This window comes from Buteo buteo, chromosome 20 (genome assembly GCF_964188355.1).
Source record: "Buteo buteo chromosome 20, bButBut1.hap1.1, whole genome shotgun sequence".
Taxonomy (NCBI): Eukaryota; Metazoa; Chordata; class Aves; order Accipitriformes; family Accipitridae; genus Buteo; species Buteo buteo.
Genome location: NC_134190.1, coordinates 6,307,269 through 6,334,779, shown reverse-complemented (window position 1 = coordinate 6,334,779; position 27,511 = coordinate 6,307,269). Strand labels below are relative to the sequence as shown.

The following is a 27,511-nucleotide window of genomic DNA, read 5'->3' as shown; positions in this document are numbered from 1 at the left end:
AAGTTCACTCTATCAGAAATCTTTGTGGAAGTAATGGTGTCTGAAATCCTGCATCGATAACTCCAGGTTTCTGAGAGGGATAGCATGAACTAATAATGTTTAGATAATTGATGGTTGGTAATTGCCCTCCTCTAGGAGATTGTTGATTCTTTAGAATACTGAGTCATAAATGTTGTGTTGTCCATTTGAGTATGTTAAATCATTAATCGAAACTGTGGTTTGGGATAACAGAAGTAATAAAAAGATGACCTTTTTCTATTGGGGCTTACTTACCTGTGGTAATCTTAAGTTTTGTGCATTTTTTTTAAAGCAGGAAATTAGAAGTTTTGCTGCTCTGCTGCTTCTAGTTGCTGCAGGTGGTGCTTAAAAATTCTTGATATTATACAGTGGTGGTTGTGTTTCTTGTGAAATGATGTAGTATCTTTGGACTATTTTCTAAACAGTGCTCGTTAGATGTGTGTTACAAGTGCCTGGGAATATTTAGCTGGTTAGCTTCTCAGGCACATGATTTTTAAGGCAAAAATCAGATTTTTCTTGCAAAGCAAATGACTTGTTAAATAGCTGGAAAACAGCAACTGAACTTTCAGTCTGTAATTCTGTTAGTTTTGCTCTTTACCAAGAGTGCTTTTTTTTTTAACCTTGGACAAACAGTAGTTTCCTCAGCTTCCTAAAGAGAGAGGTTTTCTTCTGTCTTCAAGTAAAGCCATGATCTGTAGTGATTATATGAAAATTTCTTAAATTCATCCCATATGACTGTATGATCTTATTTTGATACAGTTCTTTTACTGAATTTGGTAAGACCCTCTCTATTTTCATGCCGTTATCATAGCAAACAGCAGTGATTTTCAGTAAAACTGGCAAGCTCCCCTCCCCTGCTTCCCTCCCACTATCAGTGCTGAGGAGTCCTTGACCACAGTAACTTCTACTTCACTCTTCCAGGAAGCCTGCTCGTAAACAGAGAGGTATCTTGCTCTCCCCCCGCCATTGATTAGTTTTACTGGGAATGCAAACAAACTGGTTTTGCTATTTTTATACGCAACAGATGGGCAACTTCTGCTGGAGTGAGATTTGCTTGACAAATGGAAGTTCAGTGTAACAAGGTGCCTTCCTACGCAACTATTTGTCCCTCTGACCTGTTTGGACTGTTCATCTGGTTTCCAGACTGAACAGTGTTTTTTGGAAAACTTTAAACATCACATTTAAGTGTCTGTTTTTACCATAAGCATTGTTCTACCCAAAACGAGATGATATTTATTTTTGAACTGACTGTTTCTGGTAAAGGTGAAATCATAAATGGATTTCAAACTGATAGTTTGATAAGGATTAGTGACTATATGAAGCTGGTTCTCTTCAGTGGGGGTTATCTCAGCAAATAACGTGTTTAACATTGAGAAAGAAGTAAAGAAACAAGTAAAATTATGTAAGAAGAAAAATTTAGACTAAGTGGAGACTTGTGTTGGAACAGTTCCTTCACTAGTCCCCAATTCTGTAATCAAGGAGGGTGGGTAATATGGAATAAAGGTCTAATCAGGTGATGTTAAGGCAGCTTTTTTTAGATATACATAGGAAACGGAGGGGGGGAAAGTGGAAAATGATACAAAACGAGGGTTACATAACCTAGATTTTTGGCAAAGAGCAGCTAATTTTATTAAGGGAATATCTGTGGTGGCGAGCCCTAAGAATACCGGGAAGGCTATGTACATTAAAACTAAAAAGAGAGATCCTACCAATTTTGAAGTGGCACTAATGATATACTAAAGATGTATGTTTATTATATGTCCTTAGTATGTCCTGTGCATGTTTATACAAAGTGCATAAAACTGCTAGATTTTTTAAATGCCATAGGTTGTGGTAATAATTGATGGATGTTAAGTTTAACAAATCTTGGAATGCTGAGATAATTCCATCAGACCGGGAGAATGCTAATATTGGGTTAATACTAAAAGAAACAACAACAACAACAAAGTGTGATGCTCCAGCCTGTTAATTTATTCAGAAGCTCTCTTTATCCTAGAGAGAACTCTATGCTAGACAAAAGATACGAGAGCATAATTTATAGTCCATAGAGGAAACTGTTGTTGATAATCACAGAAAAAGCATCCAGTGTTGCTTGGGCTTGTACAGAACTGCCAGTCTGGTATTTATGCTGTTTCTGAAATACTGGCTGATGGTCACGTGGCAGGTGAAGTGCTGCATTTATAGAAGGAAGGGTACGTATAGCTGGGGAGTCTGAGAGCACCAGGAAGGAGAATATAGGCTTTCAAACAGCTCCCAAGCACTTTTTGTGGTAGGATTAGGAATTGAAGTGTGTGTTGTGTGGGTTGGATAAATTCTGGAAGAAGACAGCTGGATAGATGTTGACTATAGTCCATAGCCTCAGCAGTGATTTCTCTAAATTAGCACTATATGACTTCCTTTTGTAGTAACATAGAGGCAATACTATTCTGGGGCAACTTGACATCTTGAACGGTTTCTTTTAAAGTTATGCATCCTTTCTATTATGCCCAGCTTTGCAGAAAAAAAAATTTAATAAAAATTAAAACATTTTGGGTTGTATTGGTCAATATTAAATCCAATAAATGTGTTGCAAATTCTGTAATATCAAGATGTGGGATACCAACACAGTGGGAATAGTTTGTAACATATTAGTTAAACTGTATAGTAAGTTGAAAATGCGGAGAGTATCGTTGCCCATTTTGATGTCAAGGTCAAATGCACACTGTTTAGAATACAGAATATGAAATGAAGGATTTCGCTTTTTAAAATTTATAACTTTTGAGAGTTATGTGCAAACTCTGAAATTATTCATGTACTTTTAGAGCTTGAGCAGTTCTACTGAATATTATAATTCATTGTGAACACCACACTTTCTCTGGTTTTGTGCTTTAAAATTGATAAAGCTAATGTATGAATAGTAAAATATTTATCTGCTTACTTTTTCTTCTGAGTTACTTTTTAAAGCAAAAGTTGTTAGAGGCACAGTTTGAGATAAGTTTGCTGCAGCAAATAATTATTTTCTATTTCTGTGTTTCCTAATTTGGTATTTGTGTTATTGACATTGTGATTTTCTGATACTGAAGACATTTCAAACTGGGTGGAAACACAGTTTATCCGTCTCAGTGTTATTTTAGATACCACTATTTTTGTAGAGCGGGAAATAATTTAGAAAATAAGTATAATAGTACAATATCTCTTTAAGCTTGCTTTACACGTAGGGTTTTGTCTGAGCCTGCCTAATTCCCGTCAGGGGGAAGATGCTCTTGCATATAACATCTGATAGCTTTTTCAGAAAGTGGCAAATACTGGCAGAAATCATAGAGTAAGTGGGTATTCTGTAAGTTGATATATATTGTGAACGGAGGCGGAAAGTAAGAGTAATTTTTGGTATGCTCATGGGAGTAGGGACGGAGAATGTAGCTGTAACAACATTTTAAGGAGAGTGCATTGGGAGTGAAGGCTCTTAAGTCTTCTGAAGGTCATCAGAGTAGATCTGGCCTTCACTTGACCCATGATCAGGGCACACAACAGGGTAAGAGCTTTAATTTAAAAAAAAAAAGGCGCAAGTGAGCAGTGCACTGTCTAGCTCCATGGAAAGGGATTATTAAAACCCGATAAGCAACCTAAGGCGTTTGCTCCTTAGTGTTTCATACTGTTAAATCTAAGATACTGTAAAAAAAAAAAAATAAAAATCCATCTAGTTTAGCTGCTGGTAGCAGCGATGCAGAACTTACCTTTTTACTTCTCTAATTCTGTAGTGTATTTTGAAATAAGTATGCATGTAACATATTTAAGTACTTGCTTACTGTTCCTTACTGAAGAATGTAACCAGCCTTCTGCTGATATAGGTGGGCCTATGTCCTACAGATACCAAGTTCTGTATTGTCTCAAATAAGGTTAACACACACTTTGCTCCCCTGAGTGCTAGAGAAACCTGGAGTGCGTTGTCCGCTAGCAAGAGATGTGAAAAGTTGGTGAATGGGGCTCAGATTTTGAAAGGATCTTCAGGGAGCGTGGTGCTCAATTTCCCAATTTGAGCTTTATTTAAGAGAAAAGTTCTGACTCCCTCTGGCACCTGTTTAAAAACAAACTTCTGCTTGATGGCAGGGGAAGATCTTCCTGTGTGTAGACTGTTCAGAATAAAGGCTCAATCACTGCAAGAATTACCTATTTAACATTTTAAATCTTTGCATATAGGCTATGGTAGGAAAAAATCATGATGCTTATTAATGAAGTGGTGTTTAAAAGAAAACATATTATACACTTAGTGCAATCAGAGTCTGAAAAATGTACTTGAGTCACTATGGAAATTTGGAAGAAAAATATAAGCGAATTTCAGAGGTGTAAGTTGTGCAGTTAGCACTTCTCCCATCCTCTCAAATTCTGCATTGTCTGAGAACTATAGAACAGAATTTCTTTGAAACTCCTGGTAGGAGCAGATGGATTTCTTTTACGAAGGGCATGAATCTGTCATACAAAGAAAGTTTGGAGCCCCAGGAACATGCAGCTGGAGTCTGCCACCGTTTCCTGTACAGACCTGTGGGTGATCACTCATCAGAAATGGGACTGAGAAAAAGGTTAGAGAATGTTACAGAAACTTTATCTGTAAAGCACCTAGCTCATTGTGCATAGGACTTGCAAAATAACCTTTAAAAATTATCTTTGCTCTCATGATAGATTCTTATCTTTAAAAAGCCACTGATCAATAGCACACTGCAATGAGGTCTTTCTCCTGATATTCCTGATAGCTGGGATGGGAGATAAAACTGTGAAATCCTGGTAAAGTGTTATATGTGGTTTACTGTGCTCAAATAGTTACTGCTGCTGATTATATGCTGCAAACTTAGTACTGTGTAGTATTAGAGTCTGCTTCTTCTTCAAAAATGGAATATTCCTGCTATGCGTATGTACAGGTAAAAAGGTGCTATGAAGATGGTGGTATTAATCTGTGAGAATTAAAGTTTATGGGAAATTTGGAAGAAAAAAAAGGGAAATAGAGCTTTGGGAGTAAAGTAGTGGTTGTCATGTGCATATATATATATGTATATTTTCAAGCCACATTGGATTGCTGTTTCTTAGAAATGTTTAGTGTTAAGGCATAGGAGTTAATGTTTGTTGCTTGAATCCTTTAAATTGTTCTGACCTTTCAGATATGCATGTGACCTAAAACTTTCATGAGCCCATACATTTATTATTATCCCTATGAAATGCTTTGCAATGTATTGAACTTGTAGAATATTATCTATTGTGAAAACTGCTAGAATGATATCTTGGTTATTTTAGGAAGCATTCTTAGGCAAGCTAATATGCTTAGAGAAATTATTCCTCCAGCTCTGATAGAAGTTACAAGTTTTAGCTCTTTAAATAATACATTTTGAACTAGATTTAGATTGCTAAACTGGTGTTAATTTTTTGGAGCTACTTCTAGGGGCTTGTCTCTTTCTCTTCCTTCTCTCAGCACTCCCCCTGCAAATGTTTTCCCAGCCATACCCATCAGAAAGCCTAAACCAGAATGGAAGCAAGCATGCTGCATAAATTGTTAGTGGTGAGCAGATGTAGCTACTCCGATCGGTCCCACCTCACAGTGGGAGAGCACTAAAGCCATCTTACCCTGCTTGATGTGCTTTCGAGCTTCCTGCTCTCTAATAGCATTTTCTCCCTTCCCATGCTTAAACGTCAGTGACAACAACTGAGTGGAGAATTTTTCCAGCAGTGTACAGGCAAAAGCAAAGTGCAGTCGTTGTTCAAGTCACCTGGGAATTTCATTTTTGTCCTGTTTTTGATAATGTGATTAAAAATGCCTCAGCAGAAAAAGACAGAATCATATTTTTTCTCTTCAGAAGTAGGATTAGCTTCTTAAATAATCGTCATACACTGTTGAATCTGTACATGTAATCACAGACTCAAAGCTTCAGTCTCTTAAGAAAATAGTAGTATCTCTTCAGTTTGTATGGTAACGTGTGGTGCAAGGCCCTTCTAAAGCAACAAGTTAAAGCAGTGTAGGAGTCCGTTGCTTTCAGGAACCGTGATCAATTTGTGTGAATGTAGAAGCATTAAGACATCCTACCAATACAGAAACCAGATTTTTTTTGTCCAACAAACATGTATGTCAAAATGTAGTCCATTGAGAATTGTTTGGGCCATTACCACTCTTTCAGGTGTGGTATAAAACAATGAGAAATTAAAGATATTAATGAAGACCTAGCTACCATAGCTTCATAATCTATTGAGAAAAGGCTGTTGGCGAAGTAGCCCATTGCAAAGAATGCGAGATGTATGGTGAGGACATGAACCGCTTCTCAGGAGTTACTCTCAGTTGTGAATAAGACAAACATGACCAGGAGATTGAGGGAGGGCATTTATTCCTCTTATTTGGTGGGGCTTCACCTGGATTACTGTGTTTTGGGTGCAGTTGGAGGCAACTGAGAGGTGCAAGGAGACTGGAGCAGGTCTGTTGGAGGATCACTAAAATGGTCAGGCTGTCATGAGTCCGGCACATAGGAGGCTAGTGGATTATCTAATAGTAGTCTGTAATTACTTGAAAGGCAACTGCAAAGACTATGGAACCAAGCTTTTCTTGATCAGGCCAGAAGACATAACAAGTGACAGCAAGTTTTCTGGCCTTGGCTGGGTAACGATGTTGTCAGTAGTCCACTCGTGAGCAGGAGGTTAGGCTAGATGACCTCTAGAAGTCCTTTCCAACCTACATTTCCCTGATTCTATAAAAACGAGGTTAAGCAGAGAGGATAAGAGACATTATACTGTGTAGTATGTTACTTCTATTGCTATTCAGATACTATGATCATGAATAGGAATTAAATAAAACAGTCCATATCTCTTTAGATTAGGAAGAGCTTACTGGGGTTTATGGGAAGAATTAAAAAAAAAATAATAAAAAGAGTAAAAGGTTAACAAAAACGTGATACAGTGCAATTTGGACAGAATGAAGGTTCCAGTACTGAGGAGCTAAACCTCCTTTTTTGTTTCTGCTCTGTTCTTTGTTGCTTGTTTCTGTTTCATCACGCCATGCTATAGTCCTTATCTATTGCAGAATTCCTGACAAAAACTAGGCACAGTGTGGCTGCTCTTGTAGTGTTTCCATAAGGGAAAAAGCACTTATAAAACAGCTAACTGTTTTAAAAAAATTACTTCATTGAATTTTGTTCCCTTGTCTTTGTTTGATGGCTTCTGACAGTCTTCTGTGCGCATATGATGAAAACTATATTTAGTGGCTCTTGAGAAGATTTTTGGGTTTTTTTTCTTTCATGTAGTAGTTGTAGTTACCTGATTTTGAGTAACAAAGAAGCCTTGATGGTCAGAATATTGGCTGCCTTTCAGCTCTGGCTTTTCTTCCTCAGCTGCCCTGATGGTGTCCAAGAGAAAATGGGCTGGTTCTTAGCTCCTTTGTTATCCTCGACTTTTTATCAGAATGTCCCATGTCAGACGCAGCATAGAAACCTTCAGGGGTTTTGTTCTGATGACTCAGTAGAACAATATTGTTGGTACCACATACTGCTCCGGGTGTTTAGCCCATGTAAATTCTGTACCCTTTTTGGTTCTTCACCTTCCCTACCTGATGGAAAAAAATTTCCCGGTGCATTATACTTACAAAAAAAAAAAAAAAATTGTGCTCATAATAGCTTCTAGAAGAGCAACCTCTCTTGATGATCCTTTTTTAATTTTGTAGGTAGTCTGTTACTGAGAAGCATACTACACCTCTCGGGGGCGGGGGGGGGAAATCAGATTATTTAATTTTCATTCAACAGTAATTTCATTTTTTAGCCATTGTATCAACAAGGTTTTATATTACAACCATTGGCCATGCATGCATGTAACTTGAAGCCTGCCTGGACTTTGAACCTGAGAGGCAGTGTAGTATTTCACAAACTAATTAGAATAATAGTATGCCCTAAACTGCACTACTTTTATGTTTAAAGAGATGAATAGAAGTAAGAGTGGGAAGACTGGGAAGGTAAAGTAGAATAAATGGTCAGTTAACAAAACATAAAGGAGAGATATGCTGCAAATACTACAGTAGACTATTATAGTTCCTACAGGAATATGCGTAGACAGAACAGAGGAATAGAATAAGAGTCAAGTGGGTTATATAAAAGTTCACTGTAATGATTTTGATTTCCATTTTTTTTAATCTGTCAGAAGTTTTTTGCCTCAGAGGGCTGGAGCACCTCTCCTATGAAGACAGACTGAAAGAGTTGGGGTTGTTCAGCCTGGAGAAGAGAAGGGTCCGGGGAGACCTTAGAGCAGCCTTCCAGTACCTAAAGGGGGATGTACAGGAAAGATGAGAACAGACTTCTTAGTAGGGCCTGTTGCAATAGGACAAGGGGTAATGGTTTTAAACAGAAAGAGGGTAGACTTAGACTACATATAAGGAAGAAATTTTTTACTCTGAGGGTGGTGAAACACTGGAAGAAGTTGCCCAGAGAGGTGGTAGATGCCCCATCCCTGGAAACATTCAAGGTCAGGTTGGACGGGGCTCTGAGCAACCTGATCGAGTTGTGGATGTCCCTGCTCATTGCACGGGGGTTGGACTAGGTGACCTTTAAAGGTCCCTTCCAACCCAAACCATTCTGATTGTAAGAGAACAGTGAAGCACCATAGCAGTGCATCCTACCAATAATGTGCTTGAAGCCCCCCCCCCCCATAAAAACCAAAGTTTGTAGAGCATCTAAAGCAAATACATTACCATTTTGTCTGAAGAAGAATGGTAGGAGCCTAAACAGTTGTGAAATATTGCAGGAATAAATTAGTTCTCACCGTTTTAGCAAATACCTTCTACAAACCATAAATGTCGCCTGCGTTAGCTAGTGAAGGTTAGATGGTGTCTAACGAGTCCTGGCGGACGGTACTGTTCACTTGACTGGAGGTGGAGGGAGGTTTGACCCGCGAGTGGATGTGTTGGTGCCTGCTCCGATAGCCCCTCTGCATTTTGCCAGGTCCCAGGCTGTTTAACTGTCTAAGAGGACAAACGCTGTTGCTAACAGAGCGGGATGTAGCAAAATCTATATGCCTTAGTGTGTGTGTGTTCATATTGCTGATACTACCCGGGGGAAGTATCCTAAACTTCGAACTTGATGCATAGAAAACTCTTTTCCTGGGCTCCTTCGTACAAGGCAGAGAAAAACTCTTTTGCAGAGTGAGCTGGAACATCTTAGTTTTCTTTCCATTTGGAAATATTCTTTGGAAGAATGTTTCTCTTGACTAGAGAGGTAATTATTTTTCTCTCCCTGCATATCTTTAATTTACCTGCCATTCCTAGAAATAACTTTCCATTAGTTCGTGTACTCTTTCCACTACAGAGCCCACTTGCCAGGGAGAATCTCTTGTTAATTTGGGGTTTTTTTCCACACTGAAGGGGGAAAAAAAAGTGGTAGAAACAGGAACAAATTTTGGAGGTAGCACCTAAATCCTAGAGCTTTCTAAATGAAATTTTTTAAACTTGGTCTCTTCTTAAGGCACTAGCCGATGCACTCCAAATAAAAGAAGAAAGTTTGATTCAAGTGAGATGAGGCCCAAAAAATACAACCCCCAAAGCATCTATCCTGTTCTTCCTTAAAAAAATTCAAACCTATTCTTCCACAGGTCAGCAAACAGGTCTAGAATTGAGTTGTGGGAAAAGCTTGCCCAAGAGTGCTTATCATTTGGATGGAAGGGATTTAATTTGAATAGCAGTAGCCCAAAAGCTATGGCATCTGATCAGGAATTTAAGAATACAGTGTCGGGAGCAGGGCAAACTTCCTGGTTTGAAATTTTGTACTGAATCTCTAGTGTTTTCTGTTCTATGGCAAGGTCTCTCAATCTTTTAAATAAACAGAAGAAAACCCCACTTGACTTCTTAGTAATAACGAGAAAAACAAATTAAAATACATATGCTTTTTAGCAAACAAGTAAAAAACTGTTCACCACCAGCCAAGATGAATTTTTTTGAGGAGCAGATTGTCATTAATTACATTTTCCCTTTTCAAACAGTTTTGTTGTTGTAAGGCTGATAACTTTCATTTACTGGTTTTGCAGATTTGCTTTAAAGTTATGGTATATTGGTTTTTAAATTGATTTTCTTAATCATCTGGAGGGACAGCAGCTGGCCTGTAACCATTCTTGTCTAGCCTGCCCAAAAGCCATCCTGGTAGATCTCTGTTCTTGGGGAAGGAGCTTCCCCTCTGATGTTGGTCAATTCAGCCTTGCTTGGGGCTACAAAAACTATCGGCCAGGGCCAAGGTGAGATTTAGGATTTATTCCTTCATCCCATCCTCTTCCTGAATACATCCTGGTCTGATTTTTTGATTTGATAAAATCTTTGTACTGTTACTTCGAAAGTGTTTGCAGGAAGAAAAGACCATCATCACCACTAAAATACCGTATTTGTTTGAGTAATGACTGCCCAAGAATAACTGTTGCATCTTTAATTGCTGCCTATAAAGTTACATTTACAGAAAATTTGAGTAAAACTTGGGCAGAGATCTGACTGGGTCTAGAGTTTAAAATGAGATTGCCTTTTGCAGACAAACCTGCAGTCACTTCACTTGCATGCCAAGTAGCTGGATGAAAACAAGTTTCCACTCAAACCAAGATATGAGAGCTACTGCAATAAGCTGCGTTGGGAAAATTCCCTGTAGTTTGGAAGCAGCTGCTAACCTATCATTTTGGAGTGTGATGGATGCAAGTGTCTGCCGTAAAAGCCTGGATGAATCTGTTGTACTTGTGAAAAGCAGAGGTTCCAGTAGTTTGTTCAAATGTGTTGTTTCTGAGAGCAGGAAAGATGCGAGAAGCGTAATGCCTGTTCATGCAGATGCTGCGAATATCCAAATGTAGATAAAATACGCTTTTTCTTCCTCAGGTATGTCCTCTCAGAAATTTAGGGAATAATTTGATATGTAACATGTGAGTCTTGGGGTTATTCTCAGAGCTGACATAACACCTCCTATAAAAAGCTCTGTTGCAGGGGGATATTTTTATGCTTTTATTTATTTATTTTTGCTTGGAGCATATCTTTACAACCTCAGTTTGGAGTCTGATGGACTCCAAAAGAGATTTGTGTCTTTTTGAAGTATTGTCAGAAAAGATATGCTTGCTTTCTGAGGAGGAGAACATGCAACTTATTTTTTCCCCTGGAGTATTTACATGTTACCTGATGGTTTTTGCCAAAGGAGACAAGTTCAGAGGATGCAGCATGGTAACTAGAGGGCTGCTTCGCTAGACATTGGTCCTCAGAGCAATTTAGTAAACTCCAGTAATTAGCATCCTCAAATGGACTTTACATCTTCACATGCCTCACAAGGAAAATACGGTAATTCTTTGGGCGCTGTGGACGTGTACAGTCAAGCTGACAGGCCTAAGTAGGCTCAAGTGGTTCTGCTCTAGTTAATAAAGTTGACAAGCTTAAATCAGGTTTTCCATATGCCTTTGACCATGGGGCTGTCCCTAACCTCGAAAGCACAACGTGCATGAGTTTCTTGCATCCTTTTTGCTTTTTATTCACCCACGCCGCTCAGCATATTGTGACCTCAGAGGTGTGACGAGACTTGTCAAGCTCACCGTAGATGAAACAAGTTGTTCCCATGTCCTTCTCTTTTTCTATTTCCTTCCCAACAGCTTTCCCTTCACCTCTGTTGTGGCTCTACTGTAGCCCTTCGTCCATGAGCTAACTTAACGGAATAAAATGGTAAAAAAAACCCCAAACTTGGCTCGATAGGTTTCTCCCATATCAGTGAGTTAAATGGGGCCCTGGAAGGGTCCAGGGAGCTGCAGAGCTTGGAGCAGAGGAGGAGTGATACCAGATGGCCAGAAATGAGAAAGAGGAGGAGTTGGAGCTGGAGAAAGGTGGGAGCAGCAATAGCAGACAAGGAGGGTGGGAAGCAAGCCTTTGGGTAGTAATAAGACATTAGATTGGCTCAAAGCCTGTAAAGCCACAGTTTGAGTTACCATTTGTAATTTTTCAAACAAAAAATAGCTGTGTGATTTTATGGATTTTCAGGAATGTATTCCAGATGCTGTACAGGCACCATCTTTTCATTCCAGGGATGTTGCGCTCTCTTTAAAACTTGTGGCTTCCTACTGATTAATTCAGCAGATGAGACAGTTGGCAGACCTTTCACAACATTTGAATCTTTAGCCAAATAGCATTTCTTTTTCCCCAGAGACATCACAACATCATTTCTACAGCCTGGGAAGTAGTATCCCCCCAATTTTACTTTTTATAACCTTTGGCAGCCTAATCTCATCATATACCCAGCTCATACTGTATTCAGCTAGAGCTGCCTTAGCAGAACTTTTTCATGTATACTAACATTTCTTTGGGGATTTCTAGACACAAACTTCCTGTTGATTTATGGCTTTACACCTTTCTAAAATACCCGATAAGGGGTGTTGTGGATTTTGTGTAATAGAAGGCTGTGAGAATGGCATGAATAAACTACACTGGTGCATTGCACAATTTGGTTTAACTGAACACATCTTAATTTGAACATTGCCAGGTTTGTGCTGGTACAACAATGGGGAGGGGAGTACTGTGTTTTGTAATAGCTCATTGATGTAAAAACTTACTTGAGAGTGTGGTCCGTTGTCATCTGCCTGGTAGGATTCAGGTTGAAACACTTCCATTTTCATTTCAGGCAACAAAGATGCTTCCTGTTTTACTTTAGCATTAGAAATAGTTCCTCTATATTGTTTTATGAGTATTTCCCAACTACCAATGCAAAGCTTAACAAGCTCCCTGTAAAGCACTTTCCCCATAATTCATTGCTTTTGCTGAAAATTCCACTCTTGCTTCTTCTCTTACTTGTATTTGACTGTTAATTAGTCCTGCTGCTGCAGGCAGCCTTCTGCTCATTGTTTAAACACTTCTTGATTATTTGATTCCACCAACAATGGGGTTTGGAGGAAAAAAAAAAATGGGGTTTGTAGGTATAATGCTTGGTTTCACGTATCTGGTACTAGAGCAACTCTTAACAAATTGCGTGTTTCGTGCTGACCAGTCTGTAGTTTGCCAACTTTGCTCCCTGCAGAACAGCCTGCTTCTGATTTCAGATGCCTGTCGTGCCTTCCTGTTCGGCTGGGATACCTTGGTGAGTGGTAATAGTGGCTCTCTGAAAGCTGAGAGTCTTTCACTTGAGAGTTCACAGCTTATAAAAGTCCAGTGGGCAGCTCTGCTTTCAGAAGGGCAGGTGAGCGGCGGTGATCTGGCTTCTCTTGTCTCTGTCTAGCAACGAGCACGTTAGCAATTACTTTTGATGTCACAGATTGTCTTCCGCTGAACTTAGCCCATCTTCTCTGCTTTTGCTTTTTTCTTTTTTTTTTTAAGTGCTTTTCTCAGATTTGAACCTCAGGGAAAGGTCCTTAACTTTTCTGCTATGGTGATTCCACCTGAGTAGCTGTGTGAGTCATGAAAAAGTGGTCCAGCTTCCTGCACTGTTGCCATACCTGCAGTGCTGATGTAGCAAATGCTTACAGGGGGCTTTTCTTTTTTTTTGGGGGGGGGGGGGGGGGATGGGGGCACTTCTTTATCTTTGTCATGTTACTGAACAAATTTTCTTGAAGCTCAAAAAATAGAAAGTAGAGGAACTGTGCAACAACATGTTACATAAAATTGTGAGCACAATGTTCCAGTTTGGGCAGGTTCCTAAGAACATAAATAGAAGTGCACATAGACTAGGCAGAATTTTCTCCCTGTCCTAGTTACATTCTCAGATTTGCTTTGTAAAAAGCAGAATACATTGAACATATTTCATTAAGTCTGCTAGTACAATTAGAGTTGCAATGGCTGTATCTGTGCAATGGAGTATAATCTCACTACAGATCTTGTATGAGTCCCCTGCTGTATGCAGTACTTTTTTTTCATGCCTGTGTTGTTTCTCACTTGTTTTTCATTTCCCCCCTATTACATAGGAAGTAGCTCAAATAATTCCTTTCTTTAAAAAAGAATTGCTCTCATTAGATTTCTCTTCAGATGTATATCTTGCAAGTAGTTTTTAGAAAAGAGTGTATTTCTAGAAGATGTTTCCCGAGTCAATTAAATTGAAAGTTCAAGGTAAGGTTCATGTAATTGAAAAATATAAAGGGTGTCTAAAAGGGAAGATGTATTTATTCATGCCACCTACTAGATTCTATGAGGTATTATTCTCATTACTATTCATGTTTTTGAAGGATAAAGGCTTTTCAAATACAGTTGCCGTGCTAACTAGAGTTCTGAAGAATAATTTTTGTAGGCTTTTGTTCATATGAGGAGGGCTCATTAAACAATATTAAAAGGAGGTGCCAATATAGTACTGGAATGCATATTTTGAGAAGTGGTTTCTTGAAAATGAAGCAAAAATTTTCATAATTTCCTTATAATGGTTTTTCATTTATGGTGGGTTTCATGGACTGTACGGTGTATTATGGATGTAATGAGAATTGGCTATGATTGAAAATTTAGTTCTGACATTTCCACTTAATTGCATTTTTAAGCAAAAACATCTCAGTGTACAAAATTCTTTATTCTGCAGAGACCTGTACAACTTTAAAAAAGTTAAATGAAGGCAATACTTACTATGAAGAATATTCAGTTTAACTTTTTTCCCCCTAGCTCCAGTTATAGTCCCAGAAGATATGGCAAAATGTTAAATCTGTGAAATAACATTAAAATGCCATTTAATGTGTCAAGGGAAACTTTGTTTATTTTTTTTTCTCAGATAAAAAGACTTGAATAAAAGCTTTTTCTTCTGTAGTGCTCACAGGTTTTCAAGTAGATGGAGATGGCTGTTGCTAGCAGCAAATTATACCAGATGCGGAGCTGCTTAGGGATGTGTGCTTTGTTTGCTGGAGACAGGTCTTATTGTCTTGCCTCGAGGCATTAGGTTGAGTCTGTTAGACTATATAAGTAGTGATTTTTGTCCTTTGAGTTAGTGGAGTGTCACATGGTGCTATGTGACATTTTTAGGCAATGCATGAAGTAGGATTTTTGTATTTGGTTTTTTGGTTTTTTTAATTTGTTTGTTTTTTTTTTTTTTTTAACTTGGATGTGTAGAAGTAGGTGACTTCTGTTGAAGTTTTGCAAAACCCTTAAATATTTACCACTGAAAGAAAAGAAGGATTGCAGATTTCAGAGATGTGTTGCTAGGTTCCCTGCCTAAGAAATATACTAAATTAGCATTTCATCATAATTCTTTATCCACAAAAATATTATCAAGGAAGAGACGGAAGGATTTGCATTTATATTATACACCTTAGCCTGCAAGTAGAGGACCAATGAGGCTCTGTATGATGAATGTCTGAAGATTGCCTGAAAGTCCCACTGAAACAGAATTAAGTATTTTACAGAGATTTGCTCTGTTTATATTAGATATGAGGTAATAGGCGTAATACATTTTCCTGTTATTTCACACTTGTCTGTGTATAGGATATTTAATTTTTTCGTTTGAAATACCTTGTTTTAGTGCAGCAGCCAACACAAGGTATTTGGCGAGATGGCCTGTGATCTTTAATATTACAATTTGTGTGTTGTGAGATTTCATTTGAGCTATAATTTGTAAATAAATTTGTCCATATTATGAGTACGAAGTGAAAATTGTGAGTAGTGGAACTGCATGTGGTACCAGTCTGGTTTTTTTTCTTTGTTAAATTTGCATTTGCTGGAGATCTCCAGATACTCAGTGTAGCATCCTTGTGCCTGTTGAACATCACTTTTTCTAGTGCATTCAGCTCGGAGGCAACTCAAGCAAGCTGAAGAGTAGAAAATTGTCTAAGCAATTGTGTATTTTGGATAAGGTAATTTTTCTGAAAAATGTTATGACATGTCTTAGCCTGTTCCAACATAACAGCAAACACTTCATGAATTCATACATTGCTGGAGAAAATACGGATTTACAAGGTTCCAGTTTGACAGAAGTCTGCCAGGAGGTTGTGATAACAGCATGCAACTGTGAAAGATAGATCTTAGGGCAACCCATAATATGTCAGACCTAGCAAATCTGCTAAAATTATTCAGTGCTCCTCTTCTTTACTGTTTTGCACACTACAATGCAGTAGCCGTGTTGGGTTAATGTGTTAATGGATGATTTTCAAAGTTTAATGAACATAAGCAGGTTTCGCATCTCAGTGTTTTGTATGCAGCCGATAGTTTTGTTCAGGGCTTCCTGTAGTTTCAAGATTCAGTGATGACTTGATATTTAGTGTTGAATTCAAAGCGAGTCAAAATATTACTAATGAAATGAACAGTGTTAACCATTTAATCTTGGTGTTTTGTTTTCCCGCTTGTGGTGCTAAGGTAGCATCAGAGCTAAGGAATTATGTAAGTTAATATCCAGGCAAATGTTTCCCTGCCAAAGGCAAGCAGTTAAAGCTTGAAAATGCTCAGTATGTTTTTAAGTAAACGTTTACTTAAACATTTTTAAGTAAAGTTAAAAGTAAATTTCTTACTTTTTTTTTTTTTACTTTATTTTAAAGTAAATAAACATTTTTGAGTAAGTATCGGAAGACTGCTGTAACTGGTCATTTCTGACTGGTGCTACATATTGGTTATGTTCTGAGCTAGCAGCTCCTATCTGCGTAGGCTGTCCCTTGCATTCTCTGTAACTTCTCTTGAATCGTGCTTAATATCTCTGTCCCATCTTTCTTGACCAGATTCTCTGCTGTCATTCTGGCAAATAAAGGCTAACTGAACTTGATTAGAGCTTTCAAGGTTGGACTTTTGTCAAAGATACACAGTGGTAATGGTCTCTGTAGATGCTCCCCAAACTGAGGCACGTGTGCTGTAGCCTGATAGCTTCATATGGGGTTCTCTTGGTGTGTGGGTTTGTTTTGGTTTCTGAGGTTCAAACGTGTACAAGCTGCTTGAGTTGGGAATCTTTTCATTGTGGTTTCTTTCCTGTGTCACATGCATAGTATGACTACTTTGAAGTTGAAAATAATCAATTTTGAAAATTTTAACACACTGTATTGTCTGTCCTTCTTTAGGAAAGCCCAAGAAGGGAAGAAGAAAGTGGTTCTAGCAGGCTGTGTGCCACAAGCCCAACCTCGTCAGGACTATCTGAAAGGCTTGAGTATTATAGGGGTATGTATCTTTATCAATTAGAAACCAAAGGTTTTAAAAAATGTTTTCAGTAGGTCAATATCAATATATAGACTTGGCTGCCTTTTTCTTGGAAAAAGCAACAGAGAAGCTTGATGCTTCTGTTAGTGCCTCTGTTAGTCTTCTTGCATTATACAGCGCTTGAGCCTTCTTTCAGCCAGGGAGATTTGGTTTGATTGTGGCATGAGGGGAGAAGGAAAGGGATACTGTTGGTGGAACTGAGCTCCAGTGCCCTTTGTAACCTGAAAATATCCAGGCTTCGTCCATGTTGATGAAGATACCCATTACCATATTCTTTAAAATACCACAGTTTATTTGCTTGAAGACAAAGAAATACACCCTTTGTTAAAATCAGTGGAAGAAGTGTAAAAGACTAGAGTGTATGAATTACACGGACACAGCTGAGGGTTGGGTAGTTGTTTTTTTACTTCACACTACTAAGCAGAATGGCAAATAGCAATGATTATTTTGTTCAAATTTGAGGCAGTCTGAAGAGTTAAATCCACTGGTGACTGAGTTGTTAAACAGTTATCAAGCTTTGCCTTGAAAAGGCAACCAGAGAGCTTTTGACTTCATTCAGTTAGTAAAGTGCCTTCAGTATCCTTTGGGATGAAGTACTGCTGTGTAATTGAATCACCTTTGTAAAACAAGCATGAAAATCCAGGAGTCAAGTCACAAGCTAACAAAGACTCTTCGTTGTTCAAGCCTTTAGATTAAAACTGGATGAATTTGTAAAAGGCATGTTTGAGTTGAAGCTCTGTCTTTGGATTCAGTGGGTGAGAATTCAAGTGAAGCTGCCCTGTATTATGTTAAGTCAGAGCAGATGACTGTGCAGCATCATTTCTGCGTTAAATGTAAAGAGGTTAATGTGTTTCCATTTCAGCACCATGAATTCAGGTTGAAACTAAGATTTCATAGGAACAACAACAACAAAATGTTCCAAAGCTTTCACTTTTGTTAGAAGATTATACAAGAAGCATTTGTTCGGAGTAATTTAGAAGTAAAATAATAGTTTGTTTGGAATTAGGAAGATTGCTTCATTAACTGATTTATTGGAATTCTTTATAAAGATGGGCTTTGTGCTATCTGAATTTTTAATTAATTACCGCTGTCGCTCAAAATGTTTTCGCTCCCAATTTTTTTCCCAGCTGCCATTCTCAGCTATTTTGATGCCTATAAATTAACTCAGTGCCCAGAAATTATATTCAGGGGCTGTAAAATGCCACACTATTCTGTGTAGATGCTATTGCATTGATAGTTACAGTTCAAAGGAAGAAACAAAATTTCCATTCCACTCTGCAGTCTTACTTCACACAGATATATGCAAGAGAACTGTGGTGCTGTGTCATCTCTTAAGACTCCAACTAATGAAGTGCAACTTAGTCTGTGCAGCAGGATAGGAAAAACAAAAAATAAATGGTGAATGAATTTCCTCTTGGCTCAGAGACAACATAGTTATGTGATCTGTATTTGGTTGTTACACTGAATATAAGGACAGCTACACATATGAAGGCAGAGGACAAAAAAAAAAAAGAGAGAGAGTCACTTTCCTTTGACTAAGACTATAACTTGACATTTCAGTTTTGGTGAATTTAACTTGGGAAACATGAGGGACCTGAAGTCTGATTTGTATTTTTTTTTAATTGCTATTTTTTTCTTTCCTTTTTTTTTTAAACTTACCTTTTTGGGTAACATGTAATTTCTGAAAATTAGCCTCTTCATCTTCATTTTGGTACCTAGAAACAATGTCTAGTGAAAAATGTTTGTAGTTTTATATCTATTACTGAAAGATTTCTGTTAGCAATTGAATTAGGCTGTTAACGCGATGTTCCCAAGGACTTTTGAATTGGACCTGAAAATACTGAAATGTGATCTTCATGCGCTGTCTTCCAACTGTCATTGCTGTGGTCAAATTTACTGTACTTTAAGTAATAGATGCTTCAGCTCAGAAAGGTCTTAAACTTTAGGCATAACTATTAACAAAAGCAAAGTTAAGAGCAGATTTTGTCCATGTTTTCTCCTTGTATATTTAAGATTTTCTTCTCATTTTACAAAGAGTGTGAGTGAGGGGGTGACTGTATTTAAAGGATAAGAGTTGTTATCTTACTATTGCAAAATATTTTTGAAAGGCAGTTTTGACAGAATTGAGAAATAGAAAATGTTCTGTTGGCAGTAGGATATTGATTCTGTACAGTTTTGGAAATCTTGCTTTACCACCAGGTTGGTCTCATTTTCAACTTGGCTGAGAGATACAGTTGATTTATTGTTGCTTATGTAAGCTCTGCTATTTTTTTTTTTTTTTTTAAAGAACAGTGTTGTCTGAGAATGTGGTTATTTACCAGCAATTATAACTCCCTTGGGGTGGCTTTCTGCAGGCAGAGTGTGTCAGAGGGCTCTTCTGCTCATCTTTTTATGACGGAGGAGGAAGTTGCGATGTAACTACCAGAGAAATTCTAGTAACTCAGGGCTTGTTTTGGACTGCACTTGAGAAATACAGGACTGAACTTCCACTGTTCGTTCTTTATTACTTGATTGGGGCAGAAGGGAAGGAGATGCAACTTCATATCCCTGTTACATTTGTGATGTTACTGTGCTTTTGTGTTTCTTTAAAGTCATTGCCACTTGTTAAAAATAATGTGGGTTGGGGCATTGCTATAGGCTGTATATAAGGCAAACCGTAACATCACATGGCAAGGTAAAGGACCTGTTTTCTGGAAGGGGGAAGCTCTGGGTAGTAGTAAACTTGCCAAGTGTGAAAAGTACACGAAACACATGATGATGCATTACACAGGTTCACAGCCATTTACGCTCAGGTGGTTTCCAAAGCTTACTCCTTTATGTTTAGAGCAGTGCACCCACTTCAAACTCAAGTGCACGTATGGTATTGCAAAGAGAAATCAACTCTCGCAGTTAGAGTTGTCCCTCACTTTTCCTTGTAAGTTGCTAAAAAGAAGGATATCTGCCTTTGTCTATGCTGATTGTTTTGAGGGGTTTATAAGGGAAGGGAAGGGAGGGACAAGGGGGAATGAAAGATTTAGCAGACAAGTTATGTTCTGGGACTCAGGAATGGCTGTAGGTGGTGTAGTGTTTCCTCGCTTCCCGAGTTGCATTCAAGGGCATACCGACCTCTTGTCCCCAGTGATAAGTGGAACCGTTGGAATGGGATGAGGTGTTTTGTTTCTTTGACACTTGTCCGGAGTTTTAAGGTATTTGGTGTCCAAATGATGCTACGTGTTGGAACCCCTGACCAGTTGGCTGAGGGTTCATAGGTTTTAAGATGCTTTACAAGCCCCATGTATCTGTACTTTGAAATCACCAGACTTACTGGACGTACTGAAAGCATGGGGCCTAATGCACATATGTATCCCGTTAAAGGCGTACAACAGCTCTGCAGATGAGTGAATCTCTTCTCTTCCTGAATGAGAATGTCAACCCCAATTCTTCTTCCTTCCCCATTTTTTCCCAATGTAATATCTAGTGTCAAAGGTCTGTCGCCTTCTGCTGTACACCCGTTTCCCGAGGGAAGAATTTCAGCTCATTCTTTCGTCTGCAGAAAATATATCCAGTGTCGCCAAGGTTGTAATCCTCCCTCTGCTGCTACGCTCTGACTCAGAAGGTGCAGGTCCTGTGCATGGCAGAGTTACTGCAGGCTCTTTGGCCAAGTTGAGTCTGAAGCTACTGCTTCCAGGAGAAACATATAGCTGTCAGAACCTCTCTGCAGGGGCTCCCTGCATTCCCCTGACCACCAGATAACCCTCTTCTGTGGCTGTTCTACTCTATAAGGCAAGCTTTAGGTAATTTTTTTTAATATCCAGTTTGAAACTGTGGAGTGTGATTAGTGGAAGTGCTGAATGCTCCCAGTAGCAGCACATAACACTAGGACTGCTGCTGCAAAGTGGATGGTTCAGTACAAAAAATGCCAAGTACATTGCGAAAAATAGACACTTCTCAAGTTGTACATCTATAACAGATATACACTTCTAAATTAAATATGCCTTAGGTCTCCATTTGTAAAGCTCTTCAGTGCGCAGAGCTTTAACAGTACCATTGTGAAAGAAAATCAGTGTAACCTTACTAAGATGCTAAATGCCTGTACATCCCTACTGCTTTGGTGTCCTAAATGAGGATGATATGTTGTATGATATTTCTGATGTTCAGTTCATACAAGTTTCACTGATGTTTGCAAAACAGAGATAATGATACTTCCCTACCTGCAGTGTTTGTAAGGTCAGACTGCATTAAAGATGGCAAGCCTCTCTGTTTGCTGCCCTTAAACTGGAGCCTTGCATAAATGCAAATAGCCAGTGTGTACCTCAGGAAAGACAAATTTGATGGAATTTTATTTTGAATGATTTGAATGAGCAGAACTTCTTGGAAAGTGTGCTGAAAGCTTGGGAAGAGGTGCACGCTGGTTTTGTGTAACTTACGGCCAATAATGATTTAATGCAAAATTCAGACTCAGTTAGTACCTCTCAGCTGGTCAGCTTTGGCTTTTGAATTGCCATGCTGATATTCAGATATGACACTTAACCTGGGAAGTCAGGAAAGAATTGCAATTAAGCACCTGCTTTTAAACTGAAAATTGGACATGCAAATAGAAACTATACATTTCCACGGCAGTTACTGTCCTATGAATCAAAAGGTAGAGGAATTAATTTAGATATGAATTATACTTCAGCTGTGTCAGTGTTTAGCAATGAAAATCAGTTGTTTACATGCTTCTCTGGGGTAGTCGCCTTCCCTTGAAGGTTTGTGTAGAGCCTGCTCTCAGTATACCTTCCTAAACTAGAATGTTGCCCATTACTACGGTCAGTGTTGTCAGCAAAGGTTTTAAACACAGATGTTATCCCTCTGAAGCCAAAGTGGCTAGTCACGTTGCCTTTTGAAGTTATGTATTAAGGCCTGGATTTATGCTGCCTAAGTGCTGTAATTTGAGAGTCTGTTTTGCTCAGCTCCCTTTATGGTCAATGAAGATAATTATCTTAGAGATAATTTAGATTTTTAGAAGATCTGAAGTGACTTTTGAAGGCATGTATTTCCCTTTTACTGGCTTTAGAGAGGGGATAGGCTGAGTAGGCTTTTAACATCGATATTTGACAGAGCTGCCTAAACAAGGTGAGATGAAACCGAGTTGGTGAACTGGAGTTAAAATCTTTAGGTTTATGAGTAGTGGGTTGTAATTCCCTAAGATTATTTTATCTGTATACTAACCAATTTGTTTCTTATCTATGTGAATGAAGATCAAAGATGTGTAGGGTTTTTCCTAGATGAGAAAAAAAGATTGTTTTACTTCAAGTAGTTATGTATATATATGTATGCTCACTCCCAGGGTGTTCATAAGCAGCCGAGTGCCAATGATGTTTGCTTCAGCAGTAGCCTCGTGCTGTCTAAGTGAGCTGCTGCCCCCTCCTATAATTGTGGGTACCCTGTCCTCAGTTTCCCTCAACCATTGGCTAAGGTTTTTTTGTTTTGTTTTGCAGTGTTTTATTTTCAAGAAACATTTCTAGTCTTAAATATTTCTGGTTTTTGTCCCTCCTCCACTGGCTTCAAGATCTTTTTTTTGATAGTCATTTTCTGATACTTGATGCGTTTAGGCATGGCTTGTGTTACCTCCGAGAAATTTCTCTCTCTGGGAAACTCAGTCACCGTGCCAAGAGAAGGGCAGTTGGGGGACGCTCCGGGAGTAACTTCTTGAGAATTGCCACTTTCCCGTCAACATCAGAGAAGCTTTAACCTTCAGACCTGCTGTGGTGGGAAGACGTTTCCTTCCACACTGAAAGGAAGAAGGCTGCGGGGAGCAACTTTGTTCGCTCTGGGAGAAGGTCCCCGAGAAGGCTGGCTGCGAGGAGGACCTGGCTGCCATTTCTCACCAGCGGTGGTGGCTCTGTCAGTAGCTGAGAGAGCCGAGACTCATCAGAGGGTGAATCCACAGACTCCTTGGCCAAAAGACAGTCACTGGTGGCAAGCGTCAGAGGTCTCATGCTTTGTCGCTGGTTCGTTTTTATTTGCTGCTGGTTCTACCAGTTTAATCCTAGTCCCCCAGCAGAAACAGCAGTTGTCAACCAGGTGATGTGGACACCTTGTGACCACTTACAAGAAATGGTGTGTCAGGCACAGGAATTATTCTGTGATCTTATGATTTGGAGGCAACAAAGTGTAATGTATTCTACACTCAGACATGTTGAGGTATCACTGCACTAAGAATCAAAAGATAATTTGAGGGAAACTGCTGATTTGAATGCCAAGATGCTTCCCAACCACTACAGTGATTTTTTTCATCACCTGGTGGGCACGTTCTTCTGAGATAGAGAAAGTTCAAGTCACAGCATAAGGACATATTTTCTGAAGGAACTGAAATGCTTGCTTTGTAGGATTTCATCCTCTTCAGCTGGGACCAGGACAGCCATTATCTAACAGGCAGTGGCACGACTCCAGAAAGCATGAGCACCGTGACAGTTGGCAAAAGGCAGCGTGCCTCTGGTGTAAATAGGCTTCCTGAGCTGACTCCATCTGAAATTATCTCTGGGATGTATTAAGAGGAGAGAAAATTAGTACCTTTTATCACGTAGACTGCCCAGCAAGCCTTACGCATTCCCACCTTTTTTACAATACATAGTTGGGCCAGATCATTCCTTAGCTGCTCCAGGGGTGCAGCTTGAACCAACCAGCTTTTCTGTGGTGTCTTAGATGCCCGTGGAGCGGACTCCATTAAAAGGCAGTTTGTGTCCTCCAGAAAATATTGGACATTGGTAAATTCTTTGTTTTCACAACCACCCTCTAGTTTCTTGTCATGGCTGCAGCCACAGAGAGAAGCATGCTGAGGCTTCTCTTTCAGAAAAGACCATTAAGACATCAGATATCTTCACTAAAAAGAGCTAACTGTAGCACTTTTTACCCGGCTTTGGTTGTAAGGGACATTTGAAGACCATCTCTCCTGTTTTGTGTTGGTCCTATCACTTCAGAAAGGGATTGGTCCAAACATCTTTACCCACAAAATGCTTCTGTCTGTATTTTGGTGGATGCATTATACTGAAAGTATATTTATTTCACTGTAAATCTTGTATGAGGTTTTGTCTTCCCAGATGACAGTGCAGGGTCTTTGCAGAGGTCTTGATGCTTTCCTGAAGAGAATGTCAGAAAGTTTCTCTTACTTTCATGATAGGTTCATGGATGCACTTTTCTAGGTAGCGTTCTTTGGTGTGAGGCTCACTGACTTCTACAGAGTACAAAAGGTCAGGTAAATGTGCAACCTCTCACTCAACTTCCCATTAAGAGTATTTGGAGTTTATAGGAGCTATCTTAGAGGTTATGTTTTTTCCAGAGTCCACCTCCTGCAGAACAGTTTCAGGATGTTAATACTGGTTCTGAGACAACTTGGATCATGTCTGAGAGCTTGGAAGAATTTGCGTGACCATCCTCAACACGCACGTCTGTCTGCACTCGCAGATCGCCTGGTGTGAGACTGCAGACGTAGCACATCACAAGCGCGTCTTTGGGCTGTTTATGCCCAGCAGTCATCTGTCAGACGATTCCATCTGCGACTGTGACAGTACAAAGGGAACTGGGGGAATTTCTCTGATGACAAATGGAACGTGTGTGCATTTCTGTACTCCTTTTGCTAATTAACTGGTGCTTAGTTGGAGGGCTCAGGGCTTCTGTCTCTCCGCGGAGCGCTGGGGTGTCCTGGGAGGTGCATGGTTTGAAATGTGGCTGGCTCAGAATTGCGTGTTGAGGGGTGACCTCCAGCTTCAGCCCCAGCATGGATTGCCTCACGTCTTCCTTGTGTGCGTATGCGGGCTGGATGCATAGGATTGCTGAGCTGCACTTACGCCTTGCTCTGATCCCACCAGGAAGGCTCAAAGGCTTTTTCCTGGTCTTTGTTTCAGCTCAGGCTTCACACTTTGGTAAAACTTCTTCTTCTTTGCTTTTTGATCAGCCAGTTTCCTGCCTTGGCTGCTCCTTCATCCCGTGGACCTTGCCTCTGCTTTTGTCCTATATCCATCTCAGCCCAGATTTCTTCATCAGCCCTGATTCATGGTGGTTGGGGTTTTTTTTTGTTTTTTTTTTTTCTTTTTTTTTCTTGTGTAGTCCTCCTCAGCTGCCTGCTCCAGTCTGCCATTAGCTTTTGTTCTGTCCAAGTCCTAATGGAGAACCATTTGTAATGGAAAAAGAAGTCCACCATATACATGCTTATACTAGAAACAAGATCTCACAAGATATATGGAGCCACGTACGGCGCACGAACTACATCCAGCAATAAAGTACCTGCTGTCAGTGCTGAGGGTTTGTTTTTTTGAGACTCACTGCAAAGAAATGTTGAGGAATGGTGTCTTTTCCCTTCGTACACCACTAAGAACTTTTAAGTCTCTGTGCTTCGTGGGCTTCCCGATGCCTGTTGGAGACATTATTGGGTCTCTGCTCAAGAAGATTTACAGATGCCTTTGATAGCACTCCAGAACAGAATTGTGCGTAAGGCTAGTGAGATGTGGGGAAAATAATCCTGCAGGCCTTTTAATACCCAAGAAAATTGAATTACAATGACTTTGTGATTTTTTTTTTCGCCCCCCTTTTTTTCCAAACAAGAATCCTCTCAACCCTTCCCTCATCTCACTCCAGATTCACCTCAGTTTTACTAAAATACTTTTATCTTCATAAATGCAGATCGGAAGCATTCCATATTTTCTTCCTGAGCACTTGGGGCTTTAGCCAAACAATTTCCAATAATTTCAAATGAAAAATACTTAATGGGGGACATAACACATAAGGCAGAATAAACTCCCATTTCTAGTCACAGAACTCATTATCTCTCAGACCTAAAATTTTATTTACTTACATGAACCTTCTTCTTGACAGACATGTTAAGAATAATTTAATTTATCTAATAAAATGAAAATACAATATACTGGTTGTTTTTTTTCTGTATCTTTATTTAACAGGGGGTTTGTTTGGAGGTATGCAAAATTCCTCAGATTTACAATACAGAAAGTAATCATAGGTGGTTCAGGTTATGAACCAGCCAGGATTCTCTTGTTTTAAAATGATTATGAACTTAAACAGTTTAGTATTGACATATGTAGCGATGTTATTTTGGGCGAGGTATTTGGCACAGACTGTGTTCTCTGTCTATATTTATAGGTGTAAATGTGCACGCTTTTTTTTTCAAGTTACATATTTTTATTTAATTTTAAAAAATTAAGTAGAAAGTCTATATGTAAGTATCTTAGGCCATAATTTTTTAACATATCTAAAGGGGATATGTACACAAGTATGTAAATACACATGCATTCCACACAAGTGCTTATGTGTGCTTTCTTTAGATTGTTAAATATTGCCGTATGTCTATAATATGAATGCTTGTAATCCAGAAAAGGATTTAAATATATATCTTTTAATAAGATGATTAAAATGCCAATATTAGTGATACTTTAAATAACTTAATTTCTAGAATTCGTAACTAATATACTGTATTCAGAAATTTGAAGTGACAGACAATTGTGTTCTGGAAAGGCTGTATTTCAAAAGGTTTTTTTTTTAAAAAAATAATTAAAAACCAAATAGTTTTACGTGGACTTGATCCAACACCCAGACAAGGAGAGGAACAGACTCCCACTGAATTCAGTTGGGAACTCTAGATCAGACACCAACTACCCATGAGGGTTTTGTTGGGTTTTTTTTTTTGTTTGTTTTGTTTTGTTTTGTTTTTGGGTTTTTTTGTTTGTTTGTTTTAAGCTGCTATTAGACCAGTTGGGAAAGGAATGTGAAATAGAGGTGGTTGTGCAGACGTGTTTACAGGAAATGACAAACTCGGTGGTTTAAGGGCCCAGAGACTTAATGGCTTTGATGCAAGGGATCCAAGTTCCAGGATCCTTGTTGCAGACCACGCTCTGCTCTTGAAACCTCTGCAGCTTGTGCTTTTCTGCTTGTTCTTGAAACGAACCGGAAAAGAAACTCCAAGGAAATGACTGCAAAAAACATACTAAGTCTAGTTCATATAAGGAACAGCTTAGAGAAGCAGTGTTTAAAAAGGAATATTGTGGGAAAATTATAAACTAATTTAAATGTGCAAAGTAGGCGTTCCTGCATTGTATGTAAATATCTATGTGCATATATAGTAGACATTACATAGAATAGGCAGTTTTCATGACAGTTGTAGGGAGAATCTCAATTCCTAGAGTTTGAGTGTTTAATTTCGCAGTGTTAATGCTGATTCCTTCTACCTAATATACCAAACTCTCTATAGTATATTGGCCATTAACTTTAAATAAAGAATAATGTATCTAATAAGAAATATGGAACGATTTTTCATGTTATGGGTGAATTTTGGCAAGTGTAACACTAAAACATGAATTTGTTGTCTTTGCTGGAGATGCTATGTCATGGTCATTAAATGTTATTCTGTCTTGTGAAAAGTGTCAGGGCTTTTCCTTCCATTTCCAAACACTGCCTGCA

General features: G+C 38.9%; 1 protein-coding gene across 3 annotated transcripts in view; it reads left to right on the top strand.

The window, feature by feature from the left end:
- CDKAL1 (CDKAL1 threonylcarbamoyladenosine tRNA methylthiotransferase) overlaps nt 1-27,511 on the top strand; it is a 421,878-nt gene that overhangs the window by 113,089 nt on the left and 281,278 nt on the right. For all 3 annotated transcript variants that reach the window (XM_075052405.1, XM_075052406.1, XM_075052408.1), the window contains one exon: nt 16,948-17,044. In XM_075052405.1, coding sequence (XP_074908506.1) covers nt 16,948-17,044 — 97 coding nt within the window. The remainder of the gene's footprint in view (nt 1-16,947; nt 17,045-27,511) is intronic.